We start from the raw sequence: 17000 nt of genomic DNA on the forward strand, positions 1-17000 counted from the left end.
TATGATGTTTCTTGACCTGGGCTTGTTTGCGATTAGCTAATTATTTGCTTATCTTACTGAACCTGTAGGTTCATTATGTCTTTTACCAGAAGGGGAAGTGTTTAACTATTATATCTTATACTACTTTTCCAATCTCTCTCTTTTTGTCTTCTGAAACTGAATATATGCATGTTGGCTCTGTTGCTATTGTCTCAAATATTCCTGAGAAGTAGTTACCTTATTTTTCAGTCTATATTTTCTTTGTTGTTCAGATTGGACAAATTCTATTGATTTGTGTTCTAGTCTGTAATAAAATATCTTAGATCATGTTGCCTTTAAATAACAAATTTGTTGTTCATGTTCTGGAGGCTGGGAAGTCCAAGATCAAGGTACCAGAAGCTTTAGTGTCTGGTGAGTGTTTTGATTTCCAGTTCATAAATGGTGCCTTCTTGCCATGTCCTAACATAGTGGGAGGAGCAAGGCAGCTTTCTGAGACCTCTTTTGTAAGGATGTAAATCTCATTCATAAGGGTGAAGTACTCATGACCTAATCATCTCCGAGAGTCCCTACTTTCTAATATAATCACCTTGGTGATTAGGATTCAACATATGAATTTTGAAGGACTTACATTTAGACCACAGCAATCTGTCATCAGGTTTACTAACTCTATTCTGTCACTATTCTATTCACTGATTCTGTCACCATTCCATCATCTATGCTGTATTCTTGACTTCATCCAGTGAGATTTAAAAAATTTGGTTAAGCCAGATTTTAAGCCAATTTGGTTATGCCAGGAGATGAGCAGCCTTGTGGTGAACATACTTAACAATTACTCCATTAATTCAAAGGTGTGGTTTTCATATTTTTCAGTTCTACAATTTCCATTTGCTTCTTTTCTATTAACTTTTACTTCTTTGGTACAATTTTCTGTTTTTTCCCCCATTTATTTCAAGAGAAATGATAATTGCTTATTGAAGCATTGTTGTGATGGTTGCTTTAAAATCTTTATCAGATAATTCCAATGTCTGATTAATCTTGGTGTTGGTATCTGTTGATTTCTTTATTATTCATGTTGTGATGTTCCTTTTTGCTGTGCTGGTTCCTAGTAAAGTCTTTGTATGTGTTCTGCTGGTTCTTGGTATGATGTGCAATTTTTTATTGTGTCCTGGACATTTTGGACATTTTATTATGTGGCTCGAGATTGATTGAATATTTTTTAGCAGGGAATCCCTTGTTGAGTTATATTGGGATGTTCAGATAGCCATGTATATTCAGCTTCCTGTTGAGCTGACTTACAGTTGTTGAAAATGTGTGGAGTAGAAGTTCAGCTCCCCTCTTTGGCCTGCTGACACCTACTCAACTGAAGTAGGGCTTTGAATCTCACTGCCTCAGTTGCCTTCAAATGAGGATGTGAGATCATCCCCTCCCCACTGGGCTGAGCTGCCACCAGGAAGGGGGAAGTTGAAGGCTGACCCACATCACTTTTTGTTACCAGTTTGGGATGGAAGCTCAGTTCTCTTCTGGGCACTAATGACATCAGGGAAGGAGAGGAGTGAATCAAGTGCCAACTGACCCTTTGTCCTATCACCTCCTTTTTCCTTGTCAATACCAAGAAGGGGTAGAGTCTCAGCTTCCCATTGGATCCTGCTGATGGGGTGTTGGTGTGAAGCAGGGTGTGACTAGACTTACCTCGCATCTCCTTGCTAGGCCTTGTTGTTGCTGGGTACAGATGGCCACCACTGGACTCCACTAATGTTACCCTGGCACCACCTGCTTTTGCTGGGCAGGAGATAGAAGATCAGCTCCCTACTTCGCCCACCAAGGTGTGCACCAGGTAGGGAACTCAGACACTCTATCTGCTCTGCAAGTCAAGAGGTGGAAGATGAACTCCCCTTTCAGCCTTGTAGAGAGGAATTGGAGCATCCCCTCCTGCTTTTGGAGGATTATAGGGTAGAGAGGAAGAGCAATGTCCCACTGAAACTGAAGGAGAGGAAGATGGGTGTGTTTTGCTCTGGTGTTTTTCTGTTGTGGGGTGGGTATCTCCAAGAAGGTTTTCTATTGTTAAGCCATCCTTTTCATATCCTCTAGCTCTGAAATCAAACCTGAGTGAAGTCTTCCAGGCTCAGGCTGTGCTTTGCATGAAACATTTTAGATGGCTAAGGAGAAACCTCTCCTTCCATGTCAGTTTAGGTTCATTGAGAAGTAGGGGCCAAGATGAGGTTAGATGTCAAGAAATTTAATGGGAGAAAACACCTGTGAATGATAAGTGGGCGGGAGCTAGACTGGTGGGGAGAACCCTCAGAACAAAGGCACTTGGGTCTGGCCTTCTTGAAAAGAGAGAGGGAGGAAAGGTTTGAGCCAGGAAAGGCTCAGACCACAGTGCAGCGATGACAAAGTCTCTGCAGGAAAGTGAGGGTCCCAGATCAGGTCATCTCCTGGGCAGGCATGGCCTGACTCTAGAAACTTGCGAAGCTCAACCATCATCAGCTGGGAGCAGCCAAGGGATGAGCAGCCTAGTGGTGAACATACTTAACAATTACTCTGTTAATTCAAAGGTGTGGTAGCTGGAGGCAGGTACTCTCAAAGGCAACCCTGAGTGGCAATTCTTACGGCCACCACAGTCCACTTCTTGTAACACACAGGTCACTCCCTCTCCCCCATCTCCCAAATACTGCTTTAAGTCATCTCAGACAATCTTCAATGCCCTGCAGAGCAGGAGGTGCTGCAGTCTTGTTTTAAGATGGTCTTGGCCGGGTGTGGGGGTTCATGCCTGTAATCCCAGCACTTTGGGAGGCCAAGGCAGGTGGATCACAAGGTTAGGAGTTCGAGACCAGCCTGGACAATGTGTGAAACCCTGTCTCTACTAAAAATACAAACAAAAATTAGATGGGTGTGGTGGCGGGCACCTGTAGTCCAGCTACTTGGGAGGCTGAGGCAGGAGAATCACTTGAACCCAGAAGGCAGAGGTTGCTGTGAGCTGAGATTGCACTACTGCACTCCAGCCTGGGCAACAGAGCAAGACTCCATCTCAAAAAAAAAAAAAGGTAGTTTTGTTTTGTCAGGAAATCCTTCCTTCTCTCCCTCCCTGTGCCTGGCTGTATTGAACACCCAGTCTGTGTAACACACACAGTGTGCACAGTATCAAACAAGTGTTACAATGGACACAGCTTCTCTAGATGAGCCTGGGATTGAAGCATCCACAGCTTCCTCTCAGTCACCAGCTATTGGCTGTCTTATTTCATATCTGTTCTTCACAGGTAAGATTTAAGTTTGGATGAAATGAGAGCTTTGACAGTTCAGAGAGTGAAGTTTACCATGGGTCTACCTCTGTTAAAATGTGCATTTCAGGATCTGGTGTCATTGTTATTTTGGTATCCTCATGTGTTTGTATATGTGTGTGTGAGAGAGAGACAGAGATTTTTTTCTTTACAACTTTCATTTTAGGTTTAGAGGGGATGTGTGCAGGTTTGTTACATGGGCAAATTGCACATTGTGGAGATTTGGTATACAGAGTATTTCGTCACCCTGGTAGTGGGCACAGAACTCATGATAGGTAGTTTTTTGACCCTCACCCTTCTCCTTCCCTCGTCCCTCAAGTAGGCCCCTGTGCCTATTATTTTCTTGTGTCTGTGTGTACTCAGTGTTTAGCTCCCACTTATAAGTAAGAACATGAAGTATTTGGTTTTCTGTTTCTGTGTTCATTTGCTTAGAGATTTTGTTTTGTTCACTTTTGTGACTTGCTAAGCCTGTTGATCTCATGCTGAGGGCAGCTGACAGACACCTCTCAGTGAGGAGAGTGTCTTCCTCAGGCCCTTTTTCTGTCCCACTCCCACTAACCTAATGAACCCTTCCCTTGACCCACACATTTACTTTTCCAATCTCACAGGCTAGGGAATAGGAGTATCAGCAGAAGTAATAAAATATTTGTTCACGAAACCAACATAATTTTAGGGATAAAGATAAATAGCTGGGAAATAGAAATAACTCATTTCAGGGGCTTGTAAGGCACTTTAGACTTAGCCGAAGTTTATGTCTCATTTGTCTAAAAATTATCATTCTAAATTATTATTTTAGTCAATTTGGCCTCATGAAAAAAGAAAAGAAAGAAAAAATACATGTTAGTGAGTTCCTTTGTATGTCAGTATCAGGAGCGATATATTTTAGCCAAGTTCATTCAGCTTCATGGCTTTCTTAACACTGGACATGGGAAAAAATATACCGCAGCAGGACCTGGTGGCTCACATCTGTAATCCCAGCACTTTGGGAGGCCAAGATGGGCTGATGGAGTTCAAAACTAGCCTGGGCAATGTGGTGAAACCCTGTCTCCACAAAAAATACAAAAACTGACCAGGCACAGTGGCTCACGCCTGTAATCCTAGCACTCTGAGAGGCTGAGGCAGGTGGATCACTTGAGGCCAGGAGTTTGAGACCAGCCTGGGCAACACGGCAAAACACCGTTTCTACTAAAGAAAAAAAATTACAAAAATTAGCCAGGTGTGGTGGTGCATGCCTGTAGTCCCAACTACTTAGGAGGCTGAGGCATGAGAGTCCCTTGAACCAGGAGGCGGATGTTGCAGTGAGCTGAGATTGTGCCACTGTACTCCAGCCTGGGCAATAGAGTGAGACTCTGTCTCAAAAACAAATAAACAAAAAACAACAACTAAACAAAACAAAAACTAGCTAGGCATGGCGGTGCCCACCTGTACTCCTGGCTATTTCTGAGGCTGAGATGGGAGGATGGCTTGAGACCCAGGAGGTTGAGGCTGCAGTGAGCTATGAACGTACCACTGCACTCCAGCCTGAGCAACCGGAGTGAGACCCTGTCTTAAAGTGAAAAAACAAACAAAAAACCTAACACCACTTCTCCTGTGAGACCCCCCTAGGGGAGGAGCCTGAACTGGGATAGCTGCAGCTTGGCCACAGGCTGAAGAGCTGATCCTCTCCTGCAGCAGCCCACTACCTCACTCCCTGCCCAGCATGTTCTGGGAGGGAGAGTCTGAGGACTGAGGGATGGGGCCCTCCCAGTTCAGAAGACCGCAGGGATGCCTTTCTTTGTGGAGTGTAGATTGGAGCTAGTGGGGGCCTGGGATCCACACTTGAAAGGAGATCCTTCCCACTCCCTGACAGCCCCACCAGTCTTTGGTAGGTTGTCTAAGGAGACAAGGACCAAGCCTGGAATCTTCTCAGGAAGGAATTCCAGGCAGAGCCTTGGCACAACCTGCACTGGGGTACTGCAGCCACCTCCATGCTGATGAGGGCACTACAGTGTCAGCTGAGCTGGGGAGCGTAGGGAAGGATGTTCACTTGGCACAGGACAACTCCCACACGGCAGAGTGGAGTGTGCTTCCAAAGTGTAAAAAATCATTTCATACCAAGCAGTTGGCAGATATTTTCAAGCTAGGAAATTGTCTCTTGATGGAACATCCATTTAGAGCTGTGAACACAACCAAACACACACACACACACACACACACACACACACACACACACACACACACACACACACACCCAACCCTCTTTGCTGCCAACCACTCTCTCTATCAGAGTCACCTCCAAGTACATTCGGTGTGGGGCTGTTTAAAGGTGAAATCTTGGCCTGTGGCCAGTTTCTTGCTTCCTTAATCAGCCCAACATGTCTGTGGCTTAACTTAGTGTCAATACTCAAGACCCGGATGTGAGAGCTGATCCCTTAATGAGGCTTGCTAATTGCATCCTGACCTGCTGAGTCTGAAGGATTAGCCTCTGTAATCTCACTCCTGATGAAGCGTGTTGAGCTCTGGATCCAATTATATTCCCATTTTCCTGGCTTGCTTAGTGGCCTTAGGCAGCCTGGACAACTCTCTGTCCTGGGTGATTAGATATAATTCCTCCAGGAGGCACAGGATTGGCCCTTGACGATCCCTCCAGTTCATTTCTGTGAATTATCTCAGCCTGTTTGGCACCTCTCTCAGTGTGAATTCGCAAAAGCCAATAAACCTGAAGGAAATGAAACTGGCCGTCAGTGCGGCAAGCTCATCTCACTGGGCAGATATCATGAGACTCAGCGGCACATCTGTGTTTGAAGGCTCTCAAATTCCACCCTGTAAACAGCTGGAGGAGCTGTCCACATCCAGTAATTCTAGAAGAAGTGTTACATGATTCATCCTGCCTCTTAATAAAACGATTGAGTCATGGCTGTCCTGCCTGCTCAGGGAGCATGCAAGGCCTGGCTGTGTTTTTTCCTGGGCCCCCCTTTTGTGTTGCTCTTCACTTTTGTGGATGACCCGATGAGCTCCGAGGCAGAACGCAGTGTGTAATGTGTAATGATGATGTTCTAGGGGACAAATGAGGAGGGAGTCTCATTCGCTCCAGGTCTCTATGGACAGTCTGCAGGCCAAGAGTAAGCCATTGAAATATTTCTACACTGTGTTTTTTCTCTGCCATCTGTAATAGGTTTGAGATGTTTCAATAATTTTAAAGGGAAGAAACAGTATGAGTCTGATTTCACAGTGTGCATGCACACACACACGGATACACACACACAGTGTCAGCACCATCATTGCTCTCAGTGCCGACTTCTCCTGCACTTGTTTCTAGTGACATCACCTTCGTGCACCTCAGCCAAGAGGTCTCTTGTTCCCCTGAAGTTTCCAGAATTGGATCCTGGGTTGGGGGAGTCACCAATTACCTCTATTTACAGATGCAGAGACAGAAGACCCAGGTCTTAACATGTACTTTGTGTCAGTGTCTTGTCCTGCATAGGGGACAGCTTCCTCAGGGATACTCATCCCTGGAAGCTGACAAGCTGACAGCCTGCACTGATCTTCACCTTAACAGACCGTGACAGTTCAAGTTGACTGAGTACATGCTCTGTGCCAGTCCCAGCACTAAGAACTTTAAATGGATGATGTCATTCAATATTCACAACATTCCTCATGGCATTCCCATTTTACAGATAAGTAAACTGAAGCTGAGTAATTGGCCTGAGGTTAGTTATACAATTAGTGAGTTGTAAATATAAATACTAGTGAACCAGGGATTCAAACCCAGGTGCTCTGCTTCCTGAGCCCACGTCAAACAGGTGGTGCTTGTCCCTGACTGCACGATAGAATCAGCCAGACAACTTTCAAAACTTCTGCTGTGAAGGCTTTTGCTCAGGCCAATCAAGGCAGCCTTTACATCTCCCAGGTGACTCACTGTGTCTGGGGTTGAGGACTGCTGCACTATGCCTCCTTCCCTGCACCCTATTTCCCCAAAATTGTTCCCATTAAGCATTTGGTCCCTACCATTCAGAGTTTGGGACTGGCTCATAGGGAAACTCTATCTCAACATTACCTTTCCCCAGGAAGGAGCTAGCTGGGCTGTTTTCAGTGTAGTGCAGGTTGGGGACATATATCTGGATAATGAAGGACCTACCCGTGACTCCTTCCCCCCACCACCCTACAACCATTCTCTCTCTCATGCAGAGCTCTGGTTTTTATCCCCATGATCCTCACAAGCAAGGAACATAGTTGCACCATCATTATCTAAACCAGTGGTTCTCAAAGTAAGGTCCGAGGACCACTTTGTGTCCCCAAGACCCTTTCAGGTGCTACCTGGAAAGTATATGTTCAACTATGTGCGTGTGAGACACTGGATATTTGTCATAAACCTCAACCAAAGCAACATATCACACAAAAGCAGATATGAAAGTGCAGCTATCTTTTATTGAGCCAGATGTTAGAATAATGTGAAACAATGCCATTCTTTTCATGGATTTTTTTGAAATTATTATTTTTCATAAAAATTATGCCATATACACTAATATAATTTTTTTAATTCCCAGTTTTAATTACTAATATGGTAAATTGATAGCTATAACCTGGACAAACAAAACCTCTTTGGAATCCTCAAAAAAGGTCCAGGGACCATAAAGTTTGAGAGTCACTGATTTAAATCATCCACTATTTTCTCAGGAAGCTCAATCTCAGCAGATCAGAGGGGAACTGGTAGAATATTGGTTGCTTTATATTTATATTACATATATTATGATTATTATTTTTATCAGAATTTTTGGTAATCTTAGTTTGAGGTGTTTTTATATCTAGAGAAATAGCAGGTAAGTGATCAGATCTAAAATGGAAGAATGTTCTAAGGTCAGCTCACCTTAAAAGGTGTTTGGGAATGGGAGGGAGGGTGGTTACTTTTCTACTCAGACCCTGAGCAAAGAAACAGCCTTTCCCAGGAAGCAATTACATTTAAGCCCTGAATGTGTTGTGTAAAAGGAGCTGAGCCAGGAATCTGCCAAGAAGCTGAAGCTGTCTGTCCTGTCCCAGTTTCAACCCACCCAGGCCCTGCGCTGTTGTCTGCCACTTCCAGTGCCAGCCCCAGAGAGTGCTGCATACTGTGACCACTGTACTCCACCACCCATCCCAGGACTGGCTCCTGACCAACGGACAGAGTCTGAGCTCTTGGCTCTGCCACCCTGGCCTTGGCTCCCCCTTGGCCCTCTGGCTTCTGTTTGTACTGGAACCCAGGCTTCTCCTAGTGGGCTGTGACAGGCTCCCCTGGCTCTTAGTCCTATGTGCTGTCTTTGGCAGGCATCCCTGTCCCAGCTCCAGCTCCCTGGACTTGGACACTGGCCACTTGGCCAGCACTTTCGTCAGGTCAGCCCTGGCCACATGGGATATCTTGAAGGATTTGGGCGGAGACGACAGGACAGAGTGGTCTGTTTATAGAAATCCCTCTGTGTAGATTGGCACCTGAATGCAGTTGTCATCTGCGATAGCCACAGGAATTACTTGAAAGTGGGGCATGCCAGGGAGTGAGCTGGAGCTGCCCTGGAACTCCAGTGCAGCTGGAATTGTGGTACTATTTGTTTTTTGACACTGTAACCATTCTGCATTTAAAAAAAAGTCTTCATTTTAAGCCTTTATTATTACTCATGCAGTGAAATACTATGTAAAAAAATGATAATTATTTCCTGCTACCTTTTGCTAAGTCCCTTCCATGTGCCAGCCAAAGTGATTCATTTGTTTTTTAAATTATTTATTGAGCAGCTGTGGTGAGCCAGGCATTGCTCAATGGGCAGTGAACAAAGCAGGCAGAAATTATCTGTCTTGATGGAGCTTACTTTTTAGTCTGGGAGGAGTCGGACTATAAACTAGTAAGTACATTTCTAGTATATCAGGTGGTGATGGATGCTGGGCATAAAAATCGTGTGATAAATTGGAAAAGAAGAAGTAAAATAGTCTCTGTGAGCAAATGACAGGATCTTTTATGTAGAAAACCCCAAGATTCCACAAAAAGTTTGTTAGAACTAATAAATTCAGCAAAATTACAAGATAAAAATCAACATGCAGAAATCAGTTGCATTTCTATACATTAATAATGAAGAATCCAAAATGAAATTGAGAAAACAATTTCTACTTATCATAGCATCAGAAAGATAAAATACTCAGGAACAGACTTAACCAAAGAGTTAAAAACTTGTACATGGAAAAGTACAAAATTGCTGAAGGTAATAAAAGGATATACAAATACATTGAAAGGCATCTGTGTTCATGAATGGGAAGACTTAATATTGTTAAAATGTCCACACTACTAAAGCAATCTACAGTTTCAGTGCAATTCCTATCCAAATCTCAAAGATGATTTTTGCAGAAATATAAAAACTCATCCTAAAATTCACATGGAATCTCAAAGGACTCTGAATAGCCAAAGCAATCTTGGAAAAGAAGAACAAAGTTGGAGGTCTCTCACTTCCGATTTCAAAATTTACTGTAAAGCTACTGTAGTCAAAACAGTGTGGAACTGGCATAAAGACAAGTTTAGAGACCAATGGAATTGAAGAAACATCCCCTAGAAATAAAACCTCACATATGTGGTCAATGATTCCTGGCAAGGGTGCCAAGACCATTCAGTGAAGAAAGGGCAGTTTTCTCAACAAAAGATGCTGGAACAACTGGATATCTACAAGCAAAAATGACGTTGGAAGCTTGCCTTACACCATATCCAAAATTTAACTCAAAATGGATTAAAGACCTAAATGTAAGAGTGAGAACTAATAATTCAAATAAAACAAAAAGGGCTTCATAACGTTGGATTTGGCAATGATTTCTTGGATAGGACACCAAAAACACAGGCTTTTGAAAAACATAGATAGATTTTCAGAATAAAAATTATCTAATTATTGAAAACAATTTTAAAAGACACTTTAGTAAACATTTGTATAAAAATAAACTGGACTACATCAAAATCAAAATCTTTTGTGTGTCAAGGGACACTATCAACAGAATGAAAAGGCAATATGTGGAATGAAAAAAATATTTGCACATTTTATATCTATTAAGGGATTGATATCCAGAATACACAAAGAACTCCTACAACTCAACAAGAAGAAAACCAAACAACTAGATTAAAAAATGGTCAAAGAGTTGAAGAGATATTTCTTCAAAGATATACAAATGGCAATAAACACATGAAAAGATGCACAACATCACTAATCATTAGGGAAATGCAAATAAAACCACAATGAGATACCACTTCGCACACATTAGTATGGCTATTGTCAAAAATACCCAGAAAAGAACAAGTGTTGGAGAAGATGTGGAGAAATTGGAACCCATGTGCATTGCTGGTGCTGATGTGGGAATGTAAAATGATGAAGACTCTGGGAAAGACAGTATGGCATTTCATTAAGGAATCAAATGTAGAATTACAATGTAGACCAGAAATTCCACTTCTTGGTATATACCTCAAAAGAAGTGAAAGCAAAAACTCAGACAGCTATTTGTACATCCATGTAAATAGTGGCATTATTCCCAATAACCAAAAGGTAGAAATAACCCAGATGTCTATTGGCAGATGAATGGCATAACAAAACATACAAAACATGTATGTAATACATACAATGGGATATTATTCAGCCTTAAAAAGGAAGGAAATTTTAACACATCCTATAACATGGTTGAACCTGGAAGACATTATGCTGAGTGAAACAAGCCAGTCACAGAAAGACAAATAGGGTACTTACATGAAGTATTTAGAGTAGTCAAATTCATAGATATTGGAAGTGGAATGGTGGCTTTCCTGAGTCTGAGGGAAGGGAGAAGTGGGAGTTAGTGTTTAATGGGTGCAGATTTTCAGTTTGAGAAGATTAAGAAGTTCTGGAGAAGGATAGTGTTGATGGTTGCATAACACTGTGAATATATTCAGTGCCAGAGAATTGTACACCTAAAAATAGTTAAAATAGTAAATTTTATGTTGTGTATATGTTGATTGTTTTAAGTGAAGATGTCAAGGTGTTCAGGAGAGTCAGAGGGACAGATGGGGGGCTCATGATGAGGTGACATTGGAGCAGATGCCTAAGAGGTGGGGAAGCGACACAGATGGAGGTCAGTGAACAGCATCCAGGCAGAGGAAACAGCAGTCATGAAGGGCCTAGGGTGGGTGTGTCCTGGGCTTGTTAATGGAATCACAGGTGCCATGTGGTGTGAGTAGTGTGAGTGAGGAGGAGAGAGGTGGTGACAACCAGGGAGATGGTGAGTCCCTGGGGTATGAAGGGCCTTATGAGGTATTTGATTTTCTTCAGACTGGATAAAATGGAAAGCCTTGGAGGGACTGAGTGGAACAGGACCTGTCTGACTGGGTTCCTGGCTGCTGGCTTAGGAATATGTTATAGGAGAGGCAGGACTGCAAACAGGGAGCTGAGCAGTCACCAGGGAGAGAGGTGGTACTAGCTGGGACCACAGTGATTGCAGTCAAAGTGATGAGAAGTGGCAGGAATGGGGATTCTACTGAAAAACCATCAGTAGACAGACACTGATACATGGAAGTGGAGTGAGAGAGAGGAAAGAAAACACGATTCCCTGGTGTTTGGTCTGAGCAACTCAACTAGAAGGATGGGGTCACCATATACTGGGGTGGGAAGCCTAGAAGAGATGTGATGTTAAATCTGGAGCTAGTCTTTAGATGTGATCATCTAAACATGTTTGAGATGTTTAGGGGCAAGGTACCAGAAAGCCATCAGCATGGAGATGAATTTAGAAACATAAGGCTGGATGGATTCCCATGGCATGAATGTTGACAGAGAAGGGGAGGCCCAAGAGTGGAGCCTGGTGGGAAGGACCAGAAAGGAAAGTGGAGAGGAGTAGCTATAGAAGTAGGGGACAAGTGGAAGAGAGCTCATAAGCATTTTACATACATTGCTCCATTAAATGATCATAGCAAATCCATAAAGTAAATATAGTGCTTGTTTTACAGGTCAGGAGACTGCAATGTAGAGAGAAAAGGTAACTTGTCTTAAGTTCAGTAGTAAACAAAGCAAAGGCAGGATTCAAGCCAGTTAGCCCAATTCCACAGCTGTGTGTGGTGAAACTCCACACTGCAGTCTTTCTGTTGTGATGGAGAAAGAACAGAGGGATGGGAGAATTGAGTCTTGTAACTCAAGATGAATAGGAGACCATCTCTGTCTTCCAAGTGTGAACTGTCTGGTGGGTCAGGGACTAGAGTGCATCCATCACAGGGAAGTGGCTCCAAGAGGGGCCATTAGTACGGGCAGCCTTCCTGGGTGAGCTGGTGTTGACACTGACCACGGAGGCCGCACAGAGCCCAGCAGGCAGTGACCTCCTGTGTGTATGTGGGGTTGAGGGAGGCTGTCCTGATGACAGCACCTGGGGAGAGGCCACACTGCTTCAACGGGTGAGGCAGGTGTCCTATTTGGGGGCTGTCCAAACATAGAATGCAGGTAGCATCAGTGCTTTCCAGTGGCTGCCTTCTTGCCACAAGACAAAGCTTGTTTTGGGCACATGAGTGGAATTCAACCATCAGAAGCTCCCAAAGGGACTACCCGGCAGGCAGGAGTTTTGTGCAGGTGGAGAGTGCAGGGTTAGGATTCATGTTGGCAGCAGCGGCCATGCCCAGTGGGGGCTGTGACTTCTGGGCTACACTGAGCCTGAAACACTGCAGGTTTTTTTCCTTTGGTTCCTGGCACTGGGGCCAACTTGGCTCTTATCAGTTTTCCAAGTCTGCTTTTCTACCTTCTACTGATGCTGTGAGGCTTGGATAGATGAGTCAGTTATAGACAGACACTATACAAAGATGCACAAACCATCACTGGGAAAAATGCTGAAAAATTTCTCATTTTCTAAAGTAATATATGTTCATTACAGAAAGGTTAAAAATACAGGTAAACATACACAATTGCAAAATTCTGTTGTCCAAAAATAACTGGTAACAGGCTTACATATGCCAATCTGGTCTTTTAAAATATATTATATATGTATTTATACTTACATTGTTTATTTAAAAAGCATATGGGATGGTTATAGTACAGTTTTCTCACCATCGTGCAATGGTTATGGGTTTCTGATTTTAGAGTCAGAACAGGGTTCATGACTGGCTCCTTCACTGAGGAACTCTGTGGCCTTGGGCTAGTTTCTGAATTCTCTGCATCTCAGTTTCTTTCTCTGCAAAGTGTAAATGATAGCAATACTTACCTTAAAGGGTTGATGTGAGGCTCAAATGTTGTAACACATGTTAAGTTGTCCAGACAGTGTTTGGGCACATAGGAAGTGCTGAATGAATGCTCAGTGGTAGTACTGTTTGACCATCGAGTGTTTAAGTAGTCCTGTGATATATTTATCTCTCACAATGTAGAATAATGGGAACAATATTTGCTCATGGGCCAAAAATTATAAGCAACCATTAATTTCCATTAAAATAAATGTAGAATGCTGCAGAAAAGTAAGCTTGTACATCAAGCTGGTAATGTCAATAAGATATGTTCATTCCACCACTATCAATCAATTCTGTAATTACACTAATAATTAGAAAAAATTTCAAGGTAACTAGGATTTGGTAGTAAGCCTGTGCTGCCAAGGGAAGAGGTATTAAATTTGAGGTAAGAATTTGGAAAATCCTACACTGTCAGGTCTTGCAATAATGTCATGAAGAGAAAAATATCCTTAAACAGAGCCATGGGAATGTCACCTTTCATCATTCCTACACTGGACTTTCCTGGAGTAGTCAGAGGCCCTTGAAGAGAACAGAAGTACATGGATATACCCTTTGTTACAGAATACTCCCAGGATCTGTGCAGCTGGCCTACTATGTGGCCCCAGGAACCAGCAAGGAGAAAGAAGGGCCAGACATAGAGGGTTTGGTGAGAGGGTTAGATTTTCTTGCAGTGGTAACTGGAGTCATTGGAGGTGTTCGCTATGGTGCGGGGGGAGAAGAGGGAAAAAGGAACACAACGTGACGCTTATTTTAAAAATGTTGTAGTACCTTGATCCAAATTTACAGGTTGATTCAAAACATATATGGAAATGCAAAGGACCTGGAAGAGTTAAAACAATTCGAAAAAACTGCAAAGTTAGAAGAGTCACTACATGACTTCAGCGCTTACATTGTAAAGCTGCTTAAGATCATGTGGTATTGGCATAAGGAAAGACAATGAGATCAATGGAATAGAATGGTGAGTTCTGAAAGACATTCACATATATGACCAGTTGAGCTGCCAAGGCAATTCAATGGGGAAAGCAATGTCTTTGCAATAAACGATGCTGGAACAACTAGATAAGCATATAGATTAACTTTCATCCCTACCTCATGCTACACCAAAACTAATTTGAGGCTCATTAGACACCTGAACAGAGACTTGAAAATTACTCCATTTGTAGAATAATAAAGAGAATGTCCTATTAGGATAGTCAGGGATTCTTAGAGGAGACTCAGAAATCATTTGAACACGTTAAAGAAAGTATACTGATGAATTGGTCTACATTAAAATTAAAAACTGCTGTTCATCAAAAGACATCATTAAGAGAATAAAAATGCAATGTACAAAGTAGGAAAAAATCTGTATCTAATAAGAACTTATGTCCAGATATAAAGAATTTGTACCTATACAAAAAAATCTGTATCTAATAAGAACTTATGTCCAGATATAAAGAATTTGTACCTATACAAAAAAATCTGTATCTAATAAGAACTTATGTCCAGATATAAAGAATTTGTACCTATACAAAAAAATCTGTATCTAATAAGAACTTAGTCCAGATATAAAGAATTTGTACCTATACTATATAAAAAGTCCCTAGAACTTGATGATAAAAAGACAAACGGTCCAATTTTAAAAATGGGGCAAAAGACTTGAACACTAACAAACGGCTGTTAAGCATATGAAAATGTGCTCAGCATCTCTGGTCACCCGAGAAATACAGCTTTAAGCTATAGTGAGATAACATTATACTCCCTCCAGAATAGCTAAAAATGGAAAAGACGGACAATGCTGGTAGAATGTGGAGAAACTAAACTCTCATTCACTGTTGGGAGGAGTGTAAAATGGTACGATCATTTTCAAAAACCATTTGGCTGTTCCCTACAAAACTAAACCTACACTTTAACCCCACAGTTGCATTCCTAAGGATTTACAAAAGAGAAACAGACACATGTCCCCAAAAATATTTGTGCATACATGTTTATGTCAACTTTGTTGATCAGAGCCTGAAACTGGAAGCAACCCAAATGTTCACTAAAGAGTTTCATTTAGACAAATCATAAATTATTCATAGATGGAAACCATTCAAACAGTGAACTATGGATATCCTTAGTTTAACACAGATGCTTCATTTGCATGGAAGAAGGCAGACCCCGAAGAGCACATACTGTTTCCTGCTTGTGTAATTTCAAGAACAGGCCAAAACAGTGGATGGTAATACAAAGAGAAGTGTTAGGCTGGGGGTAATAGCGGCTCACACCTGTAATCCCAGCAATTGAGAGGCTGAGGGAGGAGGATTGCTTGAGACTAGGAGTTTAAGACCAACCTGGGCAACATAGTGAGACCCTTGTCTCCAGAAAAAAAGAAAATTAGCTGGCTGTGATTGCACACCTGTCATCCCAGCTACTCAAGAGGCTGAGGCAGGAGGATCCCTTGAGGCCAAGAGTTTGAGGCTACAGTGAGCTACGATCACACCACTGCACTCCAGCCTGAGCTATGAAGCAAGACTCCATCTCTAAAATACAAAGAAAGAGAAGAGAACAGTGGTTGCCTGTAGAGGTGGGGACTAGCTGCAGAGGGGCGTAGGGACGCCTGCTGGGGGGAAGGGAATGCCCTGTGTTCTTGATTGATGTGATGGTTACACAGGTAGATAATTGACCATAACTCGTGTGCTTAAGCTCTGTGCATTTCACTGGCTGTAAATTTTACTTTAATAGTAACTAATAATAAAAAACTCATAGTGCCTGATGTTTGGGGCAGGGTGGACACAGGAGGCCAGTCAAGAGACTGTTATTATAGTCCAGGGCATAGGAGTGTGGTGAAGAGATGTTAAGAAGTGGCCAGACTTGGGGTCTTTTGGTGGGAAGGCCAGGGCTGGTTAGCCCAGGAGGCAAAAGTCTTGCTTAGAGCCAGCTCTGGACGACTGAATCTTTGAAATTCATTTATTTGTGCATTGTCCGCTGACCTCCTCTTTCTAAAATAATTTGATGCTAATTAGAACAAAGGACATGAATTCAGTAAGGCTGAGAATACACAACTAAAAATTGAAGCCAGAAGATAGAAGAAGCAAATATTCCATTGAGACCGCTCTGAACCCTCAGCTGGCAACATGATCCAGGCTGCCCATGGGTTGCAAAGGAGGTCGTGTGGGCTAACATGAGGAAAGACAGCTCAGACTACACATCCAACCTGTTCCGAATCATGGTGGTTTTAGTTGAGAAGTATATATGTCTGTTAGAGACTACTCTGTAAAAACATATAATTTTTGCAGAATTTATAACAAATGATTACATCACAATGGTCTGTTACATCAAGTGCTCTACAAAGAAAGGGGAGTATTTTAAGAAAAGCTGTCTTCTCTGTTTGAGGCCGAATTTATTAAGTATAAATGTGAATAGCTCTAATTTAAGATAAACTGTAAGCTTGGGTATAGTATCCATACATTTATGGAATTATTATTATTTAAAATCACTACAAACTTACATGCTACTATGGAGATTTAATTTGCTTTGAATATATTAAGTGTAAATGAAGACAGCTATTGATACAGTAGAATTGCTGC

The 17000-nt window shown here is 42.3% G+C and overlaps 1 protein-coding gene across 1 annotated transcript in view; it reads left to right on the forward strand.

Moving 5' to 3' along the window:
• Positions 1–305: 305 nt before the first annotated feature.
• The window catches only part of LOC135273007 (uncharacterized), a 77284-nt gene continuing 60589 nt past the window's right edge, over positions 306–17000 (forward strand). Inside the window, exons 1-6 of the mRNA XM_064371812.1 lie at positions 306–390; positions 1687–1813; positions 5910–6091; positions 6556–6625; positions 6721–6798; positions 14017–14159. Coding sequence (XP_064227882.1) covers positions 306–390; positions 1687–1813; positions 5910–6091; positions 6556–6625; positions 6721–6798; positions 14017–14159 — 685 coding nt within the window. The remainder of the gene's footprint in view (positions 391–1686; positions 1814–5909; positions 6092–6555; positions 6626–6720; positions 6799–14016; positions 14160–17000) is intronic.

The sequence above is a fragment of the Aotus nancymaae genome, unplaced genomic scaffold, assembly GCF_030222135.1.
Source record: "Aotus nancymaae isolate 86718 unplaced genomic scaffold, 86718_ANA_hifiasm-v0.15.2.pri h1tg000188l, whole genome shotgun sequence".
Taxonomy (NCBI): Eukaryota; Metazoa; Chordata; class Mammalia; order Primates; family Aotidae; genus Aotus; species Aotus nancymaae.